Source organism: Cyprinus carpio, chromosome A7 (assembly GCF_018340385.1).
Source record: "Cyprinus carpio isolate SPL01 chromosome A7, ASM1834038v1, whole genome shotgun sequence".
NCBI classification, from domain to species: Eukaryota; Metazoa; Chordata; class Actinopteri; order Cypriniformes; family Cyprinidae; genus Cyprinus; species Cyprinus carpio.
The window spans coordinates 35,223,408-35,242,006 of record NC_056578.1 but is presented as its reverse complement, the minus strand read 5'-3'; the positions used below and the strand labels follow the sequence as shown (position 1 = coordinate 35,242,006).

Below are 18,599 nucleotides of genomic sequence, written 5' to 3'. Positions count from 1 at the left end.
GTGCGTGTGCTCATGTGTTAGATTAGTTTATATGTCTTAGATTTATCTAATAAAGCCTTATTTATATTGAAAAGAGAAGTATCTTGTGTTTTGTGCTCACAAGTTAATGTCTTAAACTGCCGATCTTGTTACTGTGCTAATTAATAGTGTTTTCACTATACTTTGGATATTAATATCCAGCGCAGATTTGATGTTATACGGCTCGTTCAGTGAATCGCTGGCCGTTTCAGTGATCAGCCGTGAAACAGTGATTCTGTTCAAATTCCCTTTAAAATCTTAAATGATTCCCTTTGAGCTAAATTGACCTGTTTCCCTTACAGTATTAATGGTGGAGAATTTTGCGAGCAGTTTAATCTAAATTGTGAGCATAAACCAAGTTATTTAATCTTTTCTTTTGCTGCGGATGAAAGATGAGAAGCTTCTGAGTCGAGTATGTGTGTGTGTGTGACCCGTGACGTAAGCAGCGCGCGACCGCTTGAATAGAATGAACGCAGAGGAGGCTGTAACTCAAGTCCGCCTCTTCATTGTTAAACGGCAGTAAGTGAACTTAAAGTTAACATTTGAGATCGTACAATAAGGTAGAAATTGAGCGTGTTCCTCATTTTTGCAATGCCTTGTTTATAGCTAAATTGATTTCACTGCGTGTTCAAGTGCCTCTCAAAAGCTATACTCCCGGCAGGGAATCTCAGTCACCGTTCGCTGAACGGAGCTAAACTGCTGTAACGTTAATTCAAAGGGAAATAAATCGGTGAATAAAGAATAGTGTTGAGCGTGTTCCTCAATCTATTTATCAAAGCCTCGTTATCCATAGCTTGATTGCCAGTGCGTGTTCCACTGCCGAATCAAATGCTATTCGACTCCCTGGGTTAATATTAGAGAATAATGTTTCCCTGTTCACAGAGTGAATGCAATCTCGCTTAACACTGCGTGTGTCCGAGTGTGATGGGAGTGTTTTAAAAGCTTGATCAAGTAAATTAAGTTTGTACCAACAGCGAAGAAAACCTGTTGTGTTTGTGTCTGTGTCCAGAGAAACTGGCACGGATCAGATCCGCCGAGATCGCCCTCACATTTCCCTTAACTACAGCAAGAAGCTGCTATTCGAATTAAGTTAAAGTTAACTCTATACGAACTGAGAGTTTAAGCGCCACATCGCAAAACCAACTAAACGCGGTGCTGTTATTTGTACAGTGTTGAAATGCGCCGACATTTCATGTAATATGCTTAACTGTACTTGCAATGCAATGATTCATGTGCTAGTCCACTAGAGTTTGTTTTGGTTGCCACAGTTTACGACCGTGACACGGAAGTCTTAACCTACTTCCGGAGCAACTTTGAACTGCGCACGCGCAGCGCATCGACGCTAATGTAAACAAACTCCACGGTGTTGCTAAGCTAACGAAACAGCTGTATTTACATTGAAGTCTATGCTAAAGCCACTAGCCTCAAAGGTTAGCCGTTAGCATTAACATCCAGTGGTTGAATAGTGTCTGTTTGTGCAACGCTAAAGTGATTTAACCCTTTAAACATCTCAACTAACACTTGTTGGTCTCTTTCTCTCTTTTATTTCTCTCTTTTCTCACGGTACCATCTATTGGCATTTTACTAGAAAGGAAATTACTAACTCACAATTATTAATTGTGTCAAATCCAAATTTAATTGAAACATTAAATTTATTTGGAATCATTCAAATTTTCCCCTTAGATCATTTTATATGATCATTACTTCTAGTATTCTCTTTTGGGCCTAATTATTTTAGGTACGAATAAGACTTGAACTTTGAAAGTTTAAACTTATTCTACCTAATTTATTTATTACCTATCTGAATATATTCTATTCAGACCTGTACTTATTTTATTGCGTTTACCCCTCTTTCTTCCTGTTTTGGTTATACACTTAGCCACTATTGTTTTATTTATAGATTTTTCTCCTTTATTTAATTTAATTTTTGCTTATTTTGCCCCATTTATTACTTTTTAATTTCTGTGTATCCTAGCTTGGGAACGACACACCTGAGCCCTTAAAGGAGACATTGTTATCCCTCACTACGAGTTCAAATAAATTAGAAAGACAACTCTCTTTCACTTAAAGTTTATTTTGTTTGATTAGTTGTGCAGCAACTAAAACAACGCTTTCCTCGTAGTTGAGATAACCACTACTGAGACTTACCATCTCCGTCCTCTCTCTCTCCTTTCCTTTCCTCTTCACTTTTAACATTTGTAGGGACATGTAAGAACCATCAATCAATTCTAAGTGAATGAAATACACAATCTTGTCAAAGACAAATCACCCTTACGAATTTGATTGTAATCAACCCCTCCTTTGTTCTTCCTAACCTCCCTACATTTGGAAACGCAATTCAAGTTTTAGCATCTCATCCAACGCTGAGATCAATTTAATAGAGATACGTGTTGAACAACTGTCACCTTCGCAGCCTCCCTGGTGAGCGGTCCAACTGTAAGGTGTATGGTGTCAATCCTGTCAGACTAAGAAAAGAGATATCAGCATTATTATTGTATTCTTTTGTCCAAAACAAGAGATTTAATAATATTGTTTACCTTCTTGATAACATTTAATTGGGAAAATTAATTTTCCTCATTTGAAAAACGGAAATTGTTGCTTGTCATTGAATTTGTTTTTCATCTCTTTCTCTCTTTTCCTCTTCCTCATTAGAGTGACAAAGTCTTCGCATCTCTAGTCTACTTAGACACCCTGAGACCAGCACAGTCATAACCACACTTCACTAGTGGTTCACAATCACTGACACAACACTTAGTTGTCCCACCACACATAGGCTTTTACTCCACACAGATCTGTGTCAGTCTCTCTTCTCCCCAGCGTGCAAACATGCCGCAAACTGCAGACCCCATCACCCATGGGGAAGATGTGAACACTTGGCTGAGAGGCATGACCGACAGCCTCACCCCCAAGACATTTGAACTGTTATTATTTTTAATAATAATCCTAATCCTGAGAAGATTCCTGACACAAGATTCAAGCCAGAACAACAACCACGAGGAGCTAGTCAAGATCACCAGCTCCCTAAGCTATGCCTTCACCACCCAGATGAAACTGAGCGACAAGCACATCACCCACCTTCAAGAGGAGCTGACACGTGCTCAACATCGCATAGACAAACTGGAAGTGAAAGTTCAAGATCAACTCAAAGCACCCAACGAGAGGGAGCAGGAAACAACGGAACAAGTTAAGAAGCTCCAAGCAGCCCTGGCAGCAGCTCAGCTTGACCAGCAACATGCAACAGCTGCCCAGAGAGACCTGGTAAACAGACTCCAGTATGCCGAACAGCTACTAGAAAAAACCAAGAATGACATCAGAGACAAGAATTCTGAAATCAGTGCTTTGAAAGACCACCTTGAAAGGTACAGAACTGAAACGGACAATCTGACCCAACAACTAGACGATACCAACGATGAGCTCTACATGGTCAGAAAAGAACTCCAATATGCTTACAAGCAGAAACAAGGGCCAAGGAAAGAGAAACATCTCTTAGCCTCATCACTGCTGAGCAGAGCAGAGCCCCACATCCAAGAACTGGCATATGACGAAAGGAGCGAAGGGCCACAACCTAAAAGCTCACCTGCCTTCGCCACACAACCCTTTCCTGCCAACGAAAGTAAACCTCCCATCCAAGACTTTAGAGCTGCACACGGGATGACCATCAAAGACCTCAACAAGCTGTCTGAAAACATCAGCAGGTTCAACCCGAACTCCACAGAGGACCACGACATCCAGGCTTACCTGCAAGATATCGAATTTCATCTGGAAATGAGACCTCATGTGACTGACAGAGACAGATTATACATCCTCAGAGCCACGTCCAGTCCAGAGGTACGAAACTTCCTAGATCGACAGCCCAGTCAAACAAAGTCAAACTACCAGCGACTTCGTGAGGTCCTGATTAAAGAGTTTACAGACCCAGAGTCTGAACATGGACTGTTGACTGCCTTGGAAACCAAACAAGGTCGACAAGAGACTCCACAAGCTTACTACAACCGACTCCGACAAGCCTACTTTGGTGCACACAACAAGCCTGACCTTGAAGAGGATGTGAACTTCAAAAGCCTCTTCCTAAAGAATCTGCACCCTGGAGTCAGCCACCATCTAGGCGTCATGGCCTGTTCACACTCCATGACCATCCAACAGTTGCGGGACCTAACACAGAAGGCCTATAACAAGCAGAAGATGGCCTCAAAGAAAGGTAACAAAACCTCCACACTCTTGAACTCTGTCAACAAAGACTCAAGCCATGCACTGGACGACACCCAGTGGCATCACAACACCAGAGTCTTCCATCAAGAGCACAGAGAATGTGACACCCATGTCCACAACCGCTTTCAGCCCAACCGCTGGAAAAATCCATGGGACCAGCCACGCTTCTCAAGAAACCAAAAGTATAAGAACAACTGGAAACCTAACCAGACATCCAAAGGTAATCACCTGACTCATTCAAGAGCAACTCATGTGGGTAAGCGACAACGAAAACCCACCTCAGCACCACTCAGACATGCACAGTGCTGAGTATTCACAAGAACATGACAGCTTACCATCAGAAGAAATGGAACAAGTCATGAGACAACTGAAAGAGTTCCTTCAAGACCAGTTACACGCATATGACCACAAAGTTGAGTCATGCTCGCTGTGACCAGCGACAGAACGGAAGGCCGGTGATCACCTGGTGCACCACATCAGAGATGACAAACACCTGTTCAACAACCACCCAGAACGAGCAAGTCTTTCACGGCCAACCGTTGATGAAAAATCTGAGGTACTAAAGAACATCACCTCAGTCTCCCAATGCTCACTAACAAACTGTCAAATGAATTCCAACTCCAAGAACCACATTCCTGTCTGTGCAACAGCGACCACCAGAGCACAGAAGGTCAGAAAGTCTGACACAGCCAGAAGGCATCACAAGAAGAGTGCAACATAGGAGACAAAGTTTTGCAACCCAGCTTCACACAGCCCTGCTGAACTGCCTCCGACTGTCTGCTAAAGAACTTCCTGCCTTGTTGGACTGACCCCCATTAGACCATGGACACGCCCTCATCCAAGCCAAGGATGCAGAGAGCCAGTCTTCAGTGACATACCAACAAAGGGGGGAGACAACACAGACTGAAACAGATCTGACCACACATACACTACACCTTTAACACACACATCATTACCTACACCCAGAGGTAACCACATCTACTGATAACACATCCAACAAACATCTTCTTCCCACAGGTAGAATGTCCAAATTTTAGTGTAACAAAGTTACATATACCCTCCATGAAGAAACATGCAGCCATCCTCACAATAGGTTATAACATCTGACACTAAGTTAAGGTACATGACACACTAGCTGCACATGACATCCTAGCTCAACAGCCGTTGTAAGCCATGCTAGGAAAACCCACAGCAGCTTTGTTTGGTTTGTTTTGTTTTGTTCTTCTTTTACCTATCAATCTCCTTCCCCTCTTTCCTGAGTAGGTGAAACACCTAGACACCCTGCAAGGGTCGAAGGTCTGATATTAGGATTGACTCACCACACCTAATATCCGCCAGCCACTCTAAACTGCATGGAAGCCAGAGAGCTCCATGCACAATAGGTCAACTCATTTCATTGCAAATGATGTTACTAGAAAATTAACGGTAAACGTTTAAATTAAGACAACCTAGAAGAATCAAACAAAGTTATCCACAAATTTGATTGGCGAATCAAAATACAACAACGATTTCCAAAATGATCTAAACTATCCTCAATGTACTAAACTACATTGACTAATTGAACTTAACCACGTGTACCTAAATAACCTGATGCCTGCACCAGTACAGTAACTGTCATGGAGGTGTTGTCTTGTTGTTTGCTGTGTTTGTCTGCTTCTTCTGCCTTTGTTTCTCCAGCGATCGACGATGTCTTCAGCTAAAAACCTCGCCGATCGAAGGGGGGATATGTAGCGTGAACCAGACAAATTAAAGATTCGATCGGGAGCCTGGTTGAAACATGAGCCGAATTCCACAGAAAGGCAGGATGTTGTAAATCAACTCCCAGCACCACAATCTGATAACCAACCAACTCTTTCAGAGAACAGCTTTCAACATTAACACCATTGGAAAAATTATTGACAATTTCAATTCGTAGAAGAGTTTGTCTAATTTGGGGCAAGTAATCGAAGAAATGGACAGTCTAAACCTCACATGTAAAGCCATGAGATTAAACAAGATCGTTGGATTGACTTCCCCCCACCTAGCAAAACCAGACTGAAATTCCTAAGGAGACCTGTTAACCCCTCTGGTCTTCACAGGACATATCCTTACTCCCCAGAATGGCACAGATAATGCCTTCCAATGCATATGCACCAAAATGAACTCAAAAAAGACTTCTAAATGTATATCAGTCCATTGCTCAACTCCATATCATACATGTAACCCCCACATTTGATTTTAATGTTTCTAATCATTTATTGTGTATGTCTTTTTAAATAACTCTTGAATAGCTTAAGGGATCATATTCATGTTTAGTATGTGTGTGTTCGAATATTCTTGCTTGAAACGTTTCTGACCATCAGTTATTTGTCAAATGTATCATATTCTTGTTATAGGAATCACGTCCAAATTATACTCTGCAAGAGCGGGAAAATTTCGGACCATGTGCTTGATAAGATAACATATGATTTATGAATGGGTGGGACAAACATCGCAACACACAGAGAAAAGACAATATCTAATTGGTCAAGACAACATTTGAGGTGTGGCCAAAAGGCCAGTTTAAATACTTAGGACACCATCAAATTATGCTTTTAGCCTTTGCTTTTTAGCTTAAGCTTTTAGTCATGCTTTGTCATCATTTTTAGCGTTCTTCGAGCGCCGTTCCAGCGTGCTTCGGCCTGCACGCCTGCTGCTACTTAGCCACGATGAGAAGAAACACCACCTAGTCTCGTCAAACTTTACTTCTTTTCTCTTCCGTTTGAGAGTTTCGTGTTCTGAGTTAAGTTTTGTAACGCCGTGTCTCCGAGTCTGACCTCGCGTGCCCGTCTGAAACTTCAACCAGCCCACAACTCTGCATCTTCAGCCAACGCCCAACCACGGGCTTCCCAAGACGTCACTTCAACGACTACTGAACTTCCAGCCAATCAGCAACTTCGGGAAACCCCCTTTTCAGCGACAACAAAGGGAACCCCGTTAAACAGGCAACTCAAGTAACCTCCAGACTCACATCTGTACTGGTGTTATCTAATATAATTTTAACCTCATTGAGGAACTCAGTGCGAGGGTTAATTAAGGTGATTAAATGGTTGTTCATGTATATGCAATTTCACGTATTGCTGTAAACTTGGGATTTCACATTTTCATTCTCTTAAACTCACTCTTTCCTAACGTTCTATCCTCCTGCAACTTGTGTGAATGTGTGAGTGCGTGTGCTCATGTGTTAGATTAGTTTTATATGTCTTAGATTTATCTAATAAAGCCTTATTTATATTGAAAAGAGAAGTATCTTGTGGTTTTGTGCTCACAAGTTAATGTCTTAAACTGCCGATCTTGTTACTGTGCTAATTAATAGTGTTTTCACTATACTTTGGATATCAATATCCAGCGCAGATTTGATGTTATACGGCTCGTTCAGTGAATCGCTGGCCGTTTCAGTGATCAGCCGTGAAACAGTGATTCTGTTCAAATTCCCTTTAAAATCTTAAATGATTCCCTTTGAGCTAAATTGACCTGTTTCCCTTACAACTGTCTGTTCCCCGAATAGTGAGCTCAAAATATTCAATGCAGGATCTAGAAAAAATCTGATCACGATTAAACCAGAAAATTGCAAAATAAATGAACAAAAACTATTTTTAAAGTTTGGGCTCCTTAACATTAGATCACTCGCACCCAAAGCAGTTTTTATAAATGAAATGATCAGAGATTATAGTTTAAACCTGGCTAAAACCAAATGATTATATTGGTCTAAATGAGTCTGCTGAGTTATTAGCATGAGCCCCATCAGACAGGTTGTGTCGGCAGTGTTGCAACAATACACTGAACAAAATTATAAACGCAACACTTTTGTTTTTGCCCCCATTTTTCATGAGCTGAACTCAAAGATCTAAGACTTTTTCTATGTACACAAAAGGCACATCTCCCTATCCTATACAAAAAATCCACCTAAATCTGTGTTAATGAGCACTTCTCCTTTGCCGAGATAATCCATCCACCTCACAGGTGTGGCATATCAAGATGCCTCTTAACAGACCAGATTCCATGATGGAGATGGAGCGGAGGCAGAACAGGGGGAGGGATGGAGGGCCAGGTCCATGAGGAAGGGGAGGAACAGGGGACTGAGTTAAGACCTCTGGAGTAGGAAACCAAGGTGGAGCAGTGAGCTAAGGCGGCGCCAACAGAGCAGGATACCAAGGTGGAACCGACAGAGCAGGGTGCCAGGGCAGAGCCAGTAGAGCACGTGGATCAGGGGACCACCAGGGCAGAGCTGAAGACCACCAGAGCGTAGAAGGCAGAGCTGAAGGCCACCAAAGTGGAGCGGAAGACCACCACGTTGGAGCAGACAGAGCTGATGGCATTGAAGACCACAAGAGCAGAGCAGGCAGATCAAAGGACCAAAAGGGCAGAGCAGAAGAACACCAGAACAGGGCAGAAGAACGCCATAGCGGATCTGGCATGACTGAAACAAAAGGCACAGAGAGGTGAACAGTTCATTAGTGGCATCCCTGACCGGTTCAGGACAGTCAGTGAGTTCAGAGGCGGCCTCCATGGTCGTGACGGGGCAGGCAGAAAGATCACATACGGCCTCCATAGCCATGACTGGACAGTCATAGAGCTCAGAAACAACCTCCTTGGACATTACAAGACAAACAGAGAGTTTGGGGCCAGCCTTACTGGCCAAGACAGGACAGTCACAGAGTTCAGAATAGATGTCCTTGGTTGGAATAGGACAGATTGAGAGTTCAGAAATGGCCTTCTTAGCCACAATGGGACAGACTGAGAGTTCAGAAACGGCCTTTTTGTCCATAACAGGGTGAGCAGAGAATTCAGGGACAGTCCTTTTGGCAGTGACAGGATAGGCAGAGGGTTCAAAGGCCACCCCTTTGGTTGTGACAGAACAGGCTGAGAGTTCATAAACTTCCTCCTTGACCATATCAGGACAGGCAAAGTGTTCATATGCGGGCTTCAAGGCTGTAACCGGACAGGCAGAGAGTGCAGGTCCGGCCTTCTTAGGCATGACTAGACAGTCACAAAGTTCACAGATGACCCTCATGGGTATGACAGGGCAGGCTAGAAATTCATTAATGGTCTCCTTGACTGTGACAGGACAAACTGAGAGTTCACAGGTAGCCTCCTTGACTGAGACAGGACATTGAGTGGATTCAGAGGTGGTCTCGGTGATCATGACAGGAAGGACTGGGAATTCATGAACAGTCTCACCAGCCATGACAGGCATGACTGAGGATTTACAGGTGGCCTTGAGTGGACAGTCAAAGGGTTCAGAAACAACCTTCGTGGTCATTATGGGACAAACAGAGGGCTCAGGATTGGCCTTACTGGACCTGGCAGGGTAAAGAGAGAACACAAGAATGGCCACCTTGGCCAGGGCAGGCCAAACAGAGAGTTCAGGAAAGGCCTCCTTGGCCGGTACAAGGCACTGAGTGAATTCACAGGCAGTCTTTGTGTCCCCTCCACCACCAACGGAGGTGGATGCCGCCACCTCAGGAGAAGCTGGACTTACTAGAGTCATTAGAACAGGAAACGGCACTCCTGGCCATGATGAGGGAACTGAAGTCATTGAAACAGGGAACGGCACTCCTGGCCATGATGAGGGAACTGGAATCATTGGAACAGGAAACAGTGCTCCTGGACGTGACAGCAGTATGAGAGTGTGTGTGTGTCATTCTTATAGTGTTTGACTGATGAAGTGATGAGAGACAAGTGACAACAATTGGTGAGTGCTGATGAGTCTGGGCAAAGGATTATGGGAAATGGAGTCCTGGGTGAATAGTAAATGTCATGGAAGGATTGCTCTCTGGTGGAGATCATGGGCACTCCAGTGGGAAATCGTAACAAATAACCTGCCTGATTTATCTCAACTGGTCTGTGTACCCATAAATATACATGAACTAGATGAAATGACTAGCAACATGGGCACTATCTTCTCTAATACATTAGAAGCTGTTGTCCCCATCAAATTGAAAAAGATTAGAGAAAAACGTACTGCACCATGGTACAACAGTAATACCCATTCTCAAGAAAGAAACTCGTAATCTTGAGTGCAAATGGAGAAAAACTAACTTGGAAGTTTGTAGAATTGCATGGGAAAACAATATGTCCAGCTATAGACAGGCTCTAAAAGCTGCCAGGACTGAGTACAACTCAAACTCATAGAAAATAACCAAAACAATCCAAGGTTTTTATTCAGCACAGTGGCTAGATTAACAAATAACTAGACGCCGACCGATCTAAATATTCCCTTACAGTTTATAGTAATGACTTTATGAATTTCTTCACTGATAAAATAGATAACATCAGAAATACAATAACAAATGTAGATTCTACCCCAAAGAAAAAACTGCAGTGCTTCACAACTATATAACAGGAAGAGCTAAATAAACTTATAACTGCATCTAAACCAACAACATGTTTATTAGATCCTGTGTTGCCCTTAAGGCAGTTAATAATTTAATAAATATGTTAAATGGTTTAAAATGTTTAAATTAAGCATTTCTAAGAGTTTCTTATAAGTATTTCATGTGTATTTGTAAGTTTTATTTAAAAAATAATTAGCGGACATTTTGATTCCGCTCGGCCGCGTTAACTTCCGGTTCGGCCGCGATAACTTCCGTTTCGGTTTCATGGTAATCAGAGCAGGCGAAATCCAGCATGGTAAGGTCAGCAATCTGTCGCCATTCTCACTAAAGCACTGTCAAGGCAATGCCGTAAGTTTATATATGTGTTTATAAGGATCTTAAGTAATGTATTTTTGTATTGTCTAGTTGGGAAATGCATTTTAAAGTGTTGATGAACGACTTTTATTTTCGTCTGTCTAAAGCTCAGTTTTTCTAAGAGCATGTTGTGTATACTTACAGTTTTCACCATCTGGAGAAGAAATTAAAATGCAAAAACGTCCTTTGTGGTCCTGGTCTTCTTCAGTGGTTTATCTACGTGTTCATTTGGCAACATAACAGTGAAAAGGCAGCATTCAGAGCTTCATCGTGGTCAAAAGGGCAGCTAGCAACAGATCTGCTACAAATACTTCAAGTCTTTCAGTCTCATCTGCAAGCAGTGCCGCTCGTGCTCGAGCCAAAGCAGAAGCAGCTAGGGTAAGAGCCTCATATGCAAGCAAGGAAGCACAGTTAAAAGTGGAAAAAGTGAAAATCGACACAGAGCTACAGGTGCTAGAATTACAAAGAGAAGCAGATGCTGCAGTAGCTGAGGCAGAGGTGCTAGAAGAAGCAGAGGCAATACGAGATGGGCATGAGAGCCGAAGATCAGAATCAGATAGAATTAAAAGAGAAAGAACATGTGAATATGTGAAATCTCAAATTAATGTGAATAAACATAATTGGCTCAGCTTCAGCCAACTGCGACCAAAGTGTTGAAACACAGGGCACATTCATCACATGGAATCCGACTGAAAATGACGTTTCAGATGCAGAACCTGCACCTGTTAACACTAGGCCAAAGCTCCACAACCAACACACATCCGTGACTATCCAAACCACATCTTCCTCTCCTAAATGTGAGACTAAACCAAAAAGTAAACAAACAAAGAATTCACTCAACCCATTCTCCAGCCCTTTCGTGCCTCTCTACAACTCACCTGCAAGCGCGTCACACCAAGCAGAGCCACTTGCACAATATATGGCACGTCGTGACCTCATCACTTCAGGTCTATACCAATATGATGACAAACCAGAGAATTTTAGAGCGTGGCTCTCCTCATTTACCGGGGCTACAGCAGACGTTCACCTCACGCCAACGCAAGAGCACGATTTGATGACAAAATGGTTAGGAAAGGAGTCAAGCAGTCAAATTAAACGCATTCGCTCTGTGTATGTCAATAACCCTGCAGTAGCTTTACAGAAAGCATGGGACAGACTCCATGAGTGTTATGCGGCTCCTGAAATCATCGAATCGCTCTTCCAGAGATTGGAAAGTTTTCCTAAAATGACAGCAAAGGATAATGTGAAACTGAGGGAACTTGGGGATCTGTTACAGGAGATTCAAGGAGCAAAAGAGGATGGGTATCTGCCTGGTCTTCTCTATCTTGACACGTCACGCGGAATCAGGCCAATTGTGGACAAACTCCCATATGGAATTCAGGAGAAGTGGATGTCACTAGGTTCACAATATAAAGAGGATCATCATGACTGCTTTCCACCTTTCAGTTACTTTTGCAAGTTCATATGCAAAGAAGCTAAGAGACGTAACGATCCAAGCTTTAACCAACAGTACAGCCAAATGCAATTAAAATTAGAAAGACCCAACGTGAGAAACTTTAGCTCCGCCAAACCCATCTCCGTAAATAAAACTAATATTACACCCCCCAGCAAGGACTTTAAAAGCAACTGCCCCCTGCACAATAAGCCCCCCCCACTCAATAAATGCAGGACATTCAGGAACAAACTGCTCGATGAAAGAAAGGCCTTCCTCAAAGAGAAAGGAATCTGTTTCAAGTGCTGTGCCTCGGACACTCATCTCGCTAAGGACTGCAAATCCACAGTAAAGTGCTCCGAATGTGAAAGTACAAGCCACGAAACAGTAATGCACCCCTGGCCTCCACCACAAACCTTCAAGGCTCCTGCTCCCGCACAAGAGGATGGCGGGGGGGGAAAAGACATCATCTCAGACAGCATCGCAGTAACCACAACATGCACCAAAGTGTGCGGTCCAGGTCAGTGGGGTCGTTCTTGTTCAAAAATATGTCTCACAAAGGTGTATCCAGAGGGTCACAAGGACAGTGCGGTTAAGGCTTACGTCATACTCGATGATCAGAGCAATCGATCCTTAGCCAGGCCAGAGTTCTTTGATCTGTTCAACATTAAACATAAATTAGTCAGTTATGATCTAAGAACATGTTCAGGCCTCGTTGAAACATGGGGGAAAATGGCTGAAGGCTTTCACATTGAGTCTTTAGATGGGTCTGTGGTAATCCCACTCCCTTCTCATTGAATGTCAGGACATTCCTAATGAAAGAAGCGAGATCCCAACACCAAACGCTGCACGGCACCAGCCACACCTTCAGTCCATAGCAAAGTACATTCCAGAGCTAGACCATAAGGCAGAAATACTTCTGCTGCTAGGGCGAGACGTTTTACGTGCACACAAAGTAAGGGAACAAGTTAATGGCCCTCATCATGCGCCCTTCGCCCAGCGCCTAGATTTAGGGTGGGTCATAGTCGGGGAGGTGTGTGTAGGTAAGGTCCACAAGCCCACAGTCAACTCATTCAAAACAATTATTCTTGAAAATGGCCGCCCCACAGTTTTTGGACAGTGTGATAACTTCCGACAGCTCAAGGAAACACCACACATTAACAGGCACACTAAGGCTCCAGAGCAAAGTCTGGGACAATCAGTTTTCAACCGCAGCAAAAAACGACAATGAGCCAGCTCCCTCCATAGATGACACACTCTTTTTAGAGATTATGGACGAAAGTATGTACAGAGACGATGACAATAGCTGGGTCGCCCCACTTCCTTTCAAAGAGCCTCGCCGGAAAATGCCTAACAATAGAGAGCTAGCAGTCAGACGTTTTTTGTCTCTCAAGCGGAGCATGCAAAAGAAACCCCACATGCAGCAGCAATACGTGGAGTTTATGGGAGGGATTTTCTCCAGTGGTCACGCTGAGATAGCACCCGCACTTAAGGAAGGAGAAGAATGCTGGTATCTCCCCACGTTTGGGGTCTACCACCCTCAAAAACCCAACAAGATCAGGGTAGTTTTTGATTCTAGTGCCCAAGAGGATGGTGTCTCACTCAATAGTGTACTCCTCACTGGCCCCGACTTAAACAATAGTCTCATTGGGGTACTCCTCCGCTTCCGTAAAGAAAGCATTGCTGTCATGGCCGACATACAGCAAATGTTTCACTGCTTCATGGTGCGTGAGGATCACCGGAACTATCTTCGCTTTCTGTGGCACAAGGACAATGACGTTGAAAAGGAGGTCATTGACTATAGAATGAAGGTCCATGTGTTTGGGAACTCTCCATCTCCCGCTGTGGCTGTTTACGGACTGCGCAAGGCCATTGAAGCTGGAGCGAAAGACTATGGGGCTGACACTGTCAAGTTTGTGGAGAGACACTTCTACGTCGATGATGGACTGATTTCTGTGCCTTCTCCAGCCGAAGCGATCGACTTGCTCCAAAGAACGCAAGCTTCACTTGCTGAGTCCAATCTGCGCCTGCATAAGTTTGCTTCTAACTCCCCAGTAGTCATGCAAGCCTTCTCTCCTGAAGATTGCGCAGCAGTCCTGAAAGATCTAGATCTGAGTGGTGAGGAAACACAATCACAGCGCAGTCTAGGCCTAATTTGGGAAACCATGACAGACACATTCACGTTTTCAGTGGCCACAACAAACAAGCCATTTACTCGTCGAGGTGTCTTGTCATCAGTTAATAGTGTCTTCGATCCACTAGGCTTATTAGCACCAGTCACCATTCAAGGAAGAGCTCTACTCAGAGAACTCACCTCAGAAAACTCTGATTGGGACACACCACTTCCAGAAGATAAGCAGAGCAAATGGGAAGCTTGGAGGGATTCGCTGCAGGACTTAAGGGAACTCCATGTCCCAAGAACATACACATCTACCTCTCTCAGTCAGGCAAAGCGCAAAGAACTCTATGTCTTTTCAGACGCATCGACCAAAGCAATAGGTGCAGTAGCCTACATGAGAGCTCTGTATCCAAATGACAAAGTTGAGGTAGGGTTTGTCATGGGTAAAGCAAAACTAACTCCTCAGTCAGAGCCCACAATACCAAGACTGGAACTGTGCGCCGCTGTCTTGGCTGTAGAGATAGCTGATCTTGTCAGGAATGAGCTGGACATAGAGTTTGACGCAGTTCGCTTTCACACAGACAGCAAGGTGGTCTTGGGCTACATCTGCAACGAATCAAAAAGATTCTACACATATGTTCACAACAGAGTGCAGCGTATTCGCCAGTCTTCAAAGCCGGAGCAGTGGCACTATGTGCGCACCGAGGAAAACCCAGCGGATCACGCATCACGCTCGCTCACAGCATCTCAACTACAAAAACAACTTGGTTCACCGGACCCTCCTTCATCCGTCGTTCAACCCCAGAGACAAAAAATGAAAACGACAAGTTTGAGTTAGTTGAGTCTGACAAAGACTGTGAAATCAGGCCACAAGTGAGAACTTGTGCCACTCACCTTCAAGTAGTCTCCTGTAAGCGCTTTGAGCGCTTCTCCACCTTCAAGTCTTTGGTCCGTGCAGTCGCCTTCCTCATTCACATGGCAAAATCTTTCAACGGCTCCAATTCAAACCATGGATGCAAAGGGTGGCACATATGTCAGCTTCCTCGTACACCAGATGAAATGGATCAAGCAAAACGTGTCATCCTCCAACAAGTGCAACAGGTCACCTTCGCAAAGGAGCTGTCTGCCCTTAACGTTGGCAAATCCATCGCCAAACAAAGTCCTTTGCAAAAGCTCAGCCCAGTCCTGGACAACGGCATCATTTCAGTTGGAGGTCGACTCAAACACTCAGAGCTCGAGAACTCTGAAAAAAAACCGATAATTCTCCCAAAAGACAGTCATGTCTCTGTCCTGCTCACTCGCCACTACCATGAACAGGTCAAGCACCAGGGTCGTCACCTAACAGAAGGTGCGATAAGGGCTGGAGGTCTGTGGATAGTCGGTGGAAAGAGACTAGTTAATTCAGTTATCCACAAGTGTGTTATCTGTCGCAAACTGCGGGGAAAGCAGGAAGAGCAACTCATGGCAGATCTTCCCCCGGAACGATTGAAAACATGTCCTTCCTTCAGCTACGTCGGCCTTGATGTTTTCGGGCCTTGGACAGTAACCACCAGACGTACCAGAGGTGGACATGCACAAAGTAAGCGTTGGGCTATCCTTTTTACCTGCATGAGCTCAAGAGCCGTGCACATTGAGGTAATTGAGTCCTTAGACACCAGCAGTTGTGTAAATGCCCTGAGACGCTTCTTTGCCCTGAGAGGCCCTGCCAAAAAACTTATATCGGATCGTGGCACTAATTTCATTGGGGCTTCCAAGGAGTTAGGAATGGACAAAGCTCTGCAATTATACCTGAATGACCAAGGTTGCAGTTGGGAATTCAACCCGCCTCATGCGTCCCACATGGGAGGCTCCTGGGAGCGCATGATCGGCATTGCACGGAGAATATTGGATTCAATGCTGCTTCAAAGTAAGGTGCAACTCACTCACGACGTATTGTGCACACTTATGGCTGAAGTGTCTGCAATTATAAATGCCAGGCCACTCCTTCCAGTTTCGTCTGATCCAGACAATCCCTTCATTCTCTCACCCTCTATGCTGCTAACCCAGAAATCGTGCCTTATACCTCCTCCTGGAGATTTCTTGGACAAGGACCTTTACACCAAGCAGTGGAGACAAGTTCAGGCTCTTGCAAACCAGTTCTGGACACGCTGGAGGCGAGAGTACCTGCCTTTATTGCAGAAGAGACAGAAATGGACTATATCTTGTCGAAACCTGCAAGTTGGTGACATTGTTTTGCTCAAGGACAAGCAGGTTCCACGGAACAGCTGGCTCATGAGTAGAGTCACGGCAACTTTCCCTGGGAAGGACAATCGAGTAAGGAAGGTCGAGGTCACAGTAAATGACCAAAGCACTCGAAAGACCTTTTTGCGACCAGTTACTGAAGTCATTCTTCTTTTGCCAAAGGACTGATTCCTGCTAAGTTTTGTTGTTGATAGTGACCTCACAGAGGTCAGGCGGGGAATGTGTTGCCCTTAAGGCAGTTAATAATTTAATAAATATGTTAAATGGTTTAAAATGTTTAAATTAAGCATTTCTAAGAGTTTCTTATAAGTATTTCATGTGTATTTGTAAGTTTTATTTAAAAAATATTAGCGGACATTTTGATTCCGCTCGGCCGCGTTAACTTCCGGTTCGGCCGCGATAACTTCCGGTTTCGGTTTCATGGTAATCAGAGCAGGCGAAATCCAGCATGGTACGGTCAGCAATCTGTCGCCATTCTCACTAAAGCACTGTCAAGGCAATGCCGTAAGTTTATATATGTGTTTATAAGGATCTTAAGTAATGTATTTTTTGTATTGTCTAGTTGGGAAATGCATTTTAAAGTGTTGATGAACGACTTTTATTTTCGTCTGTCTAAAGCTCAGTTTTTCTAAGAGCATGTTGTGTATACTTACAGTTTTCACCATCTGGAGAAGAAATTAAAATGCAAAAACGTCCTTTGTGGTCCTGGTCTTCTTCAGTGGTTTATCTACGTGTTCATTTGGCAACATAACAGATCCTGTTCCCACTAAATTACTGAAAGACAGGGGCGGACTGGCCATCGGGAGCACCGGGACATTTCCCGGTGGCCTGATGGTCATTCTGGCCTGCCGGCTGCCGCTGTGCAGTCGATCAGGCTGACGTGCAATAGGCTGGTTACGGTATGCAACTGCGAATTAATTTACGGACTTATGAATCTACAAATCATGCGATCGCGGAGTGAAAATGACCCAACATCACCGAAGCAGTGCCTAATTGGCTATATCCAGAGGCAGGCTTCATCTTAGAAAACCGTGCAAAAAAATGGAGCATAAAAGCAAATCAGGAGCAGAGAGGAAACGTATAAAAAGGAGAAAAGCCCTGGCAACAGATGCAGCAAGTTGATGCAAAATCCCAGCCATGTTCGCCAGTAAGGCAGCAGGTCTGTCAGAATTACATTTACATTATGTTTACTAGGGGTGGGACGGTTCACTGAAAAAAAATCGAACTGTTCGGTTCTCCACACACGGTTCGGAACGCGCTGGGACCGCGGTTCAACTTAAATCTGAGAAAGCATCTGTTTACTATAAATAACACGTAAAACAAACAGGGTTCAGTTAATATATGTTTCTGTTGATGGATGTACATTCTGGCTTCACAGACATTACAACAACAGAGATGAGAAAAAATAAATAAATAAATAAATAAAAAATCGTGGACAAACCATTCACTCTTGTTCAATACGAATACGAACACTGGATCAGTGCATTCTTTTAAAGTGACAGTCTTTATATTAATCGAACAGCAACAACAAAGAAATCACTCACTGCTCTTGATTGAAAAGCTTTTGTAACTTTAATAAAGAATAATCTTTAATTTATACAGTCCAAAATGCAATGCTGTTTTACATTTGATTACTTTATTAAATTTCTGTATAAAAACTAATGCTATACCTACCTGAAAGTCAGTTTATTTTATTTGTATCTTTACTCTATTGTATTTATTTGTGCTGTTGCTTGTAGCTAGAATATTCTAAATAATATGATAAAATATACAGTATATTTTTTGAAAGTATAGTTTTTCCATAAACATAGCACATAAAACGGTACCGAAACAGTGACTCTAAAACCGTGAAACAAACCGAACCGTGAAA

The 18,599-nt window shown here is 43.5% G+C and overlaps 2 protein-coding genes and 1 long non-coding RNA gene across 3 annotated transcripts; all 3 read left to right on the top strand.

The window, feature by feature from the left end:
• Window positions 1-486: 486 nt before the first annotated feature.
• On the top strand, window positions 487-4,209 carry LOC122145683 (the record flags this gene model as incomplete). The annotated part of the gene is made up of 3 exons (XM_042760946.1): window positions 487-537; window positions 2,671-3,468; window positions 3,547-4,209. Coding segments are annotated over exons 2-3 (1,287 nt in total), but the record flags the coding sequence as incomplete, so codon positions are not given.
• A 6,673-nt stretch (window positions 4,210-10,882) lies between these two features.
• Window positions 10,883-11,121, top strand: LOC122145476. Its single transcript, XR_006160360.1, has 2 exons — window positions 10,883-10,931; window positions 11,082-11,121. It is a non-coding gene; the product is annotated as an uncharacterized LOC122145476 (long non-coding RNA).
• A 2,342-nt stretch (window positions 11,122-13,463) lies between these two features.
• On the top strand, window positions 13,464-17,424 carry LOC122145795. Its single transcript, XM_042761388.1, has 3 exons — window positions 13,464-14,487; window positions 15,156-17,233; window positions 17,385-17,424. The coding sequence occupies exons 1-2, from the start codon at window positions 13,464-13,466 to the stop codon at window positions 16,895-16,897; spliced, it is 2,766 nt and encodes a 921-aa protein (XP_042617322.1). The 3' UTR covers window positions 16,898-17,233; window positions 17,385-17,424.
• Window positions 17,425-18,599: the final 1,175 nt, after the last annotated feature.

What these genes read in the sequence shown, in the direction of transcription:
- LOC122145795 (XM_042761388.1), top strand. Translation starts at nt 13,464, where the DNA reads ATGGCCGCCCCACAGTTTTTGGACAGTGTGATAACTTCCGACAGCTCA. An exon ending in GAAAGATCTAGATCTGAGTG is followed by an intron (nt 14,488 to 15,155) that starts GTGAGGAAACAC and finishes CGTATTCGCCAG; the next exon opens with TCTTCAAAGCCGGAGCAGTG.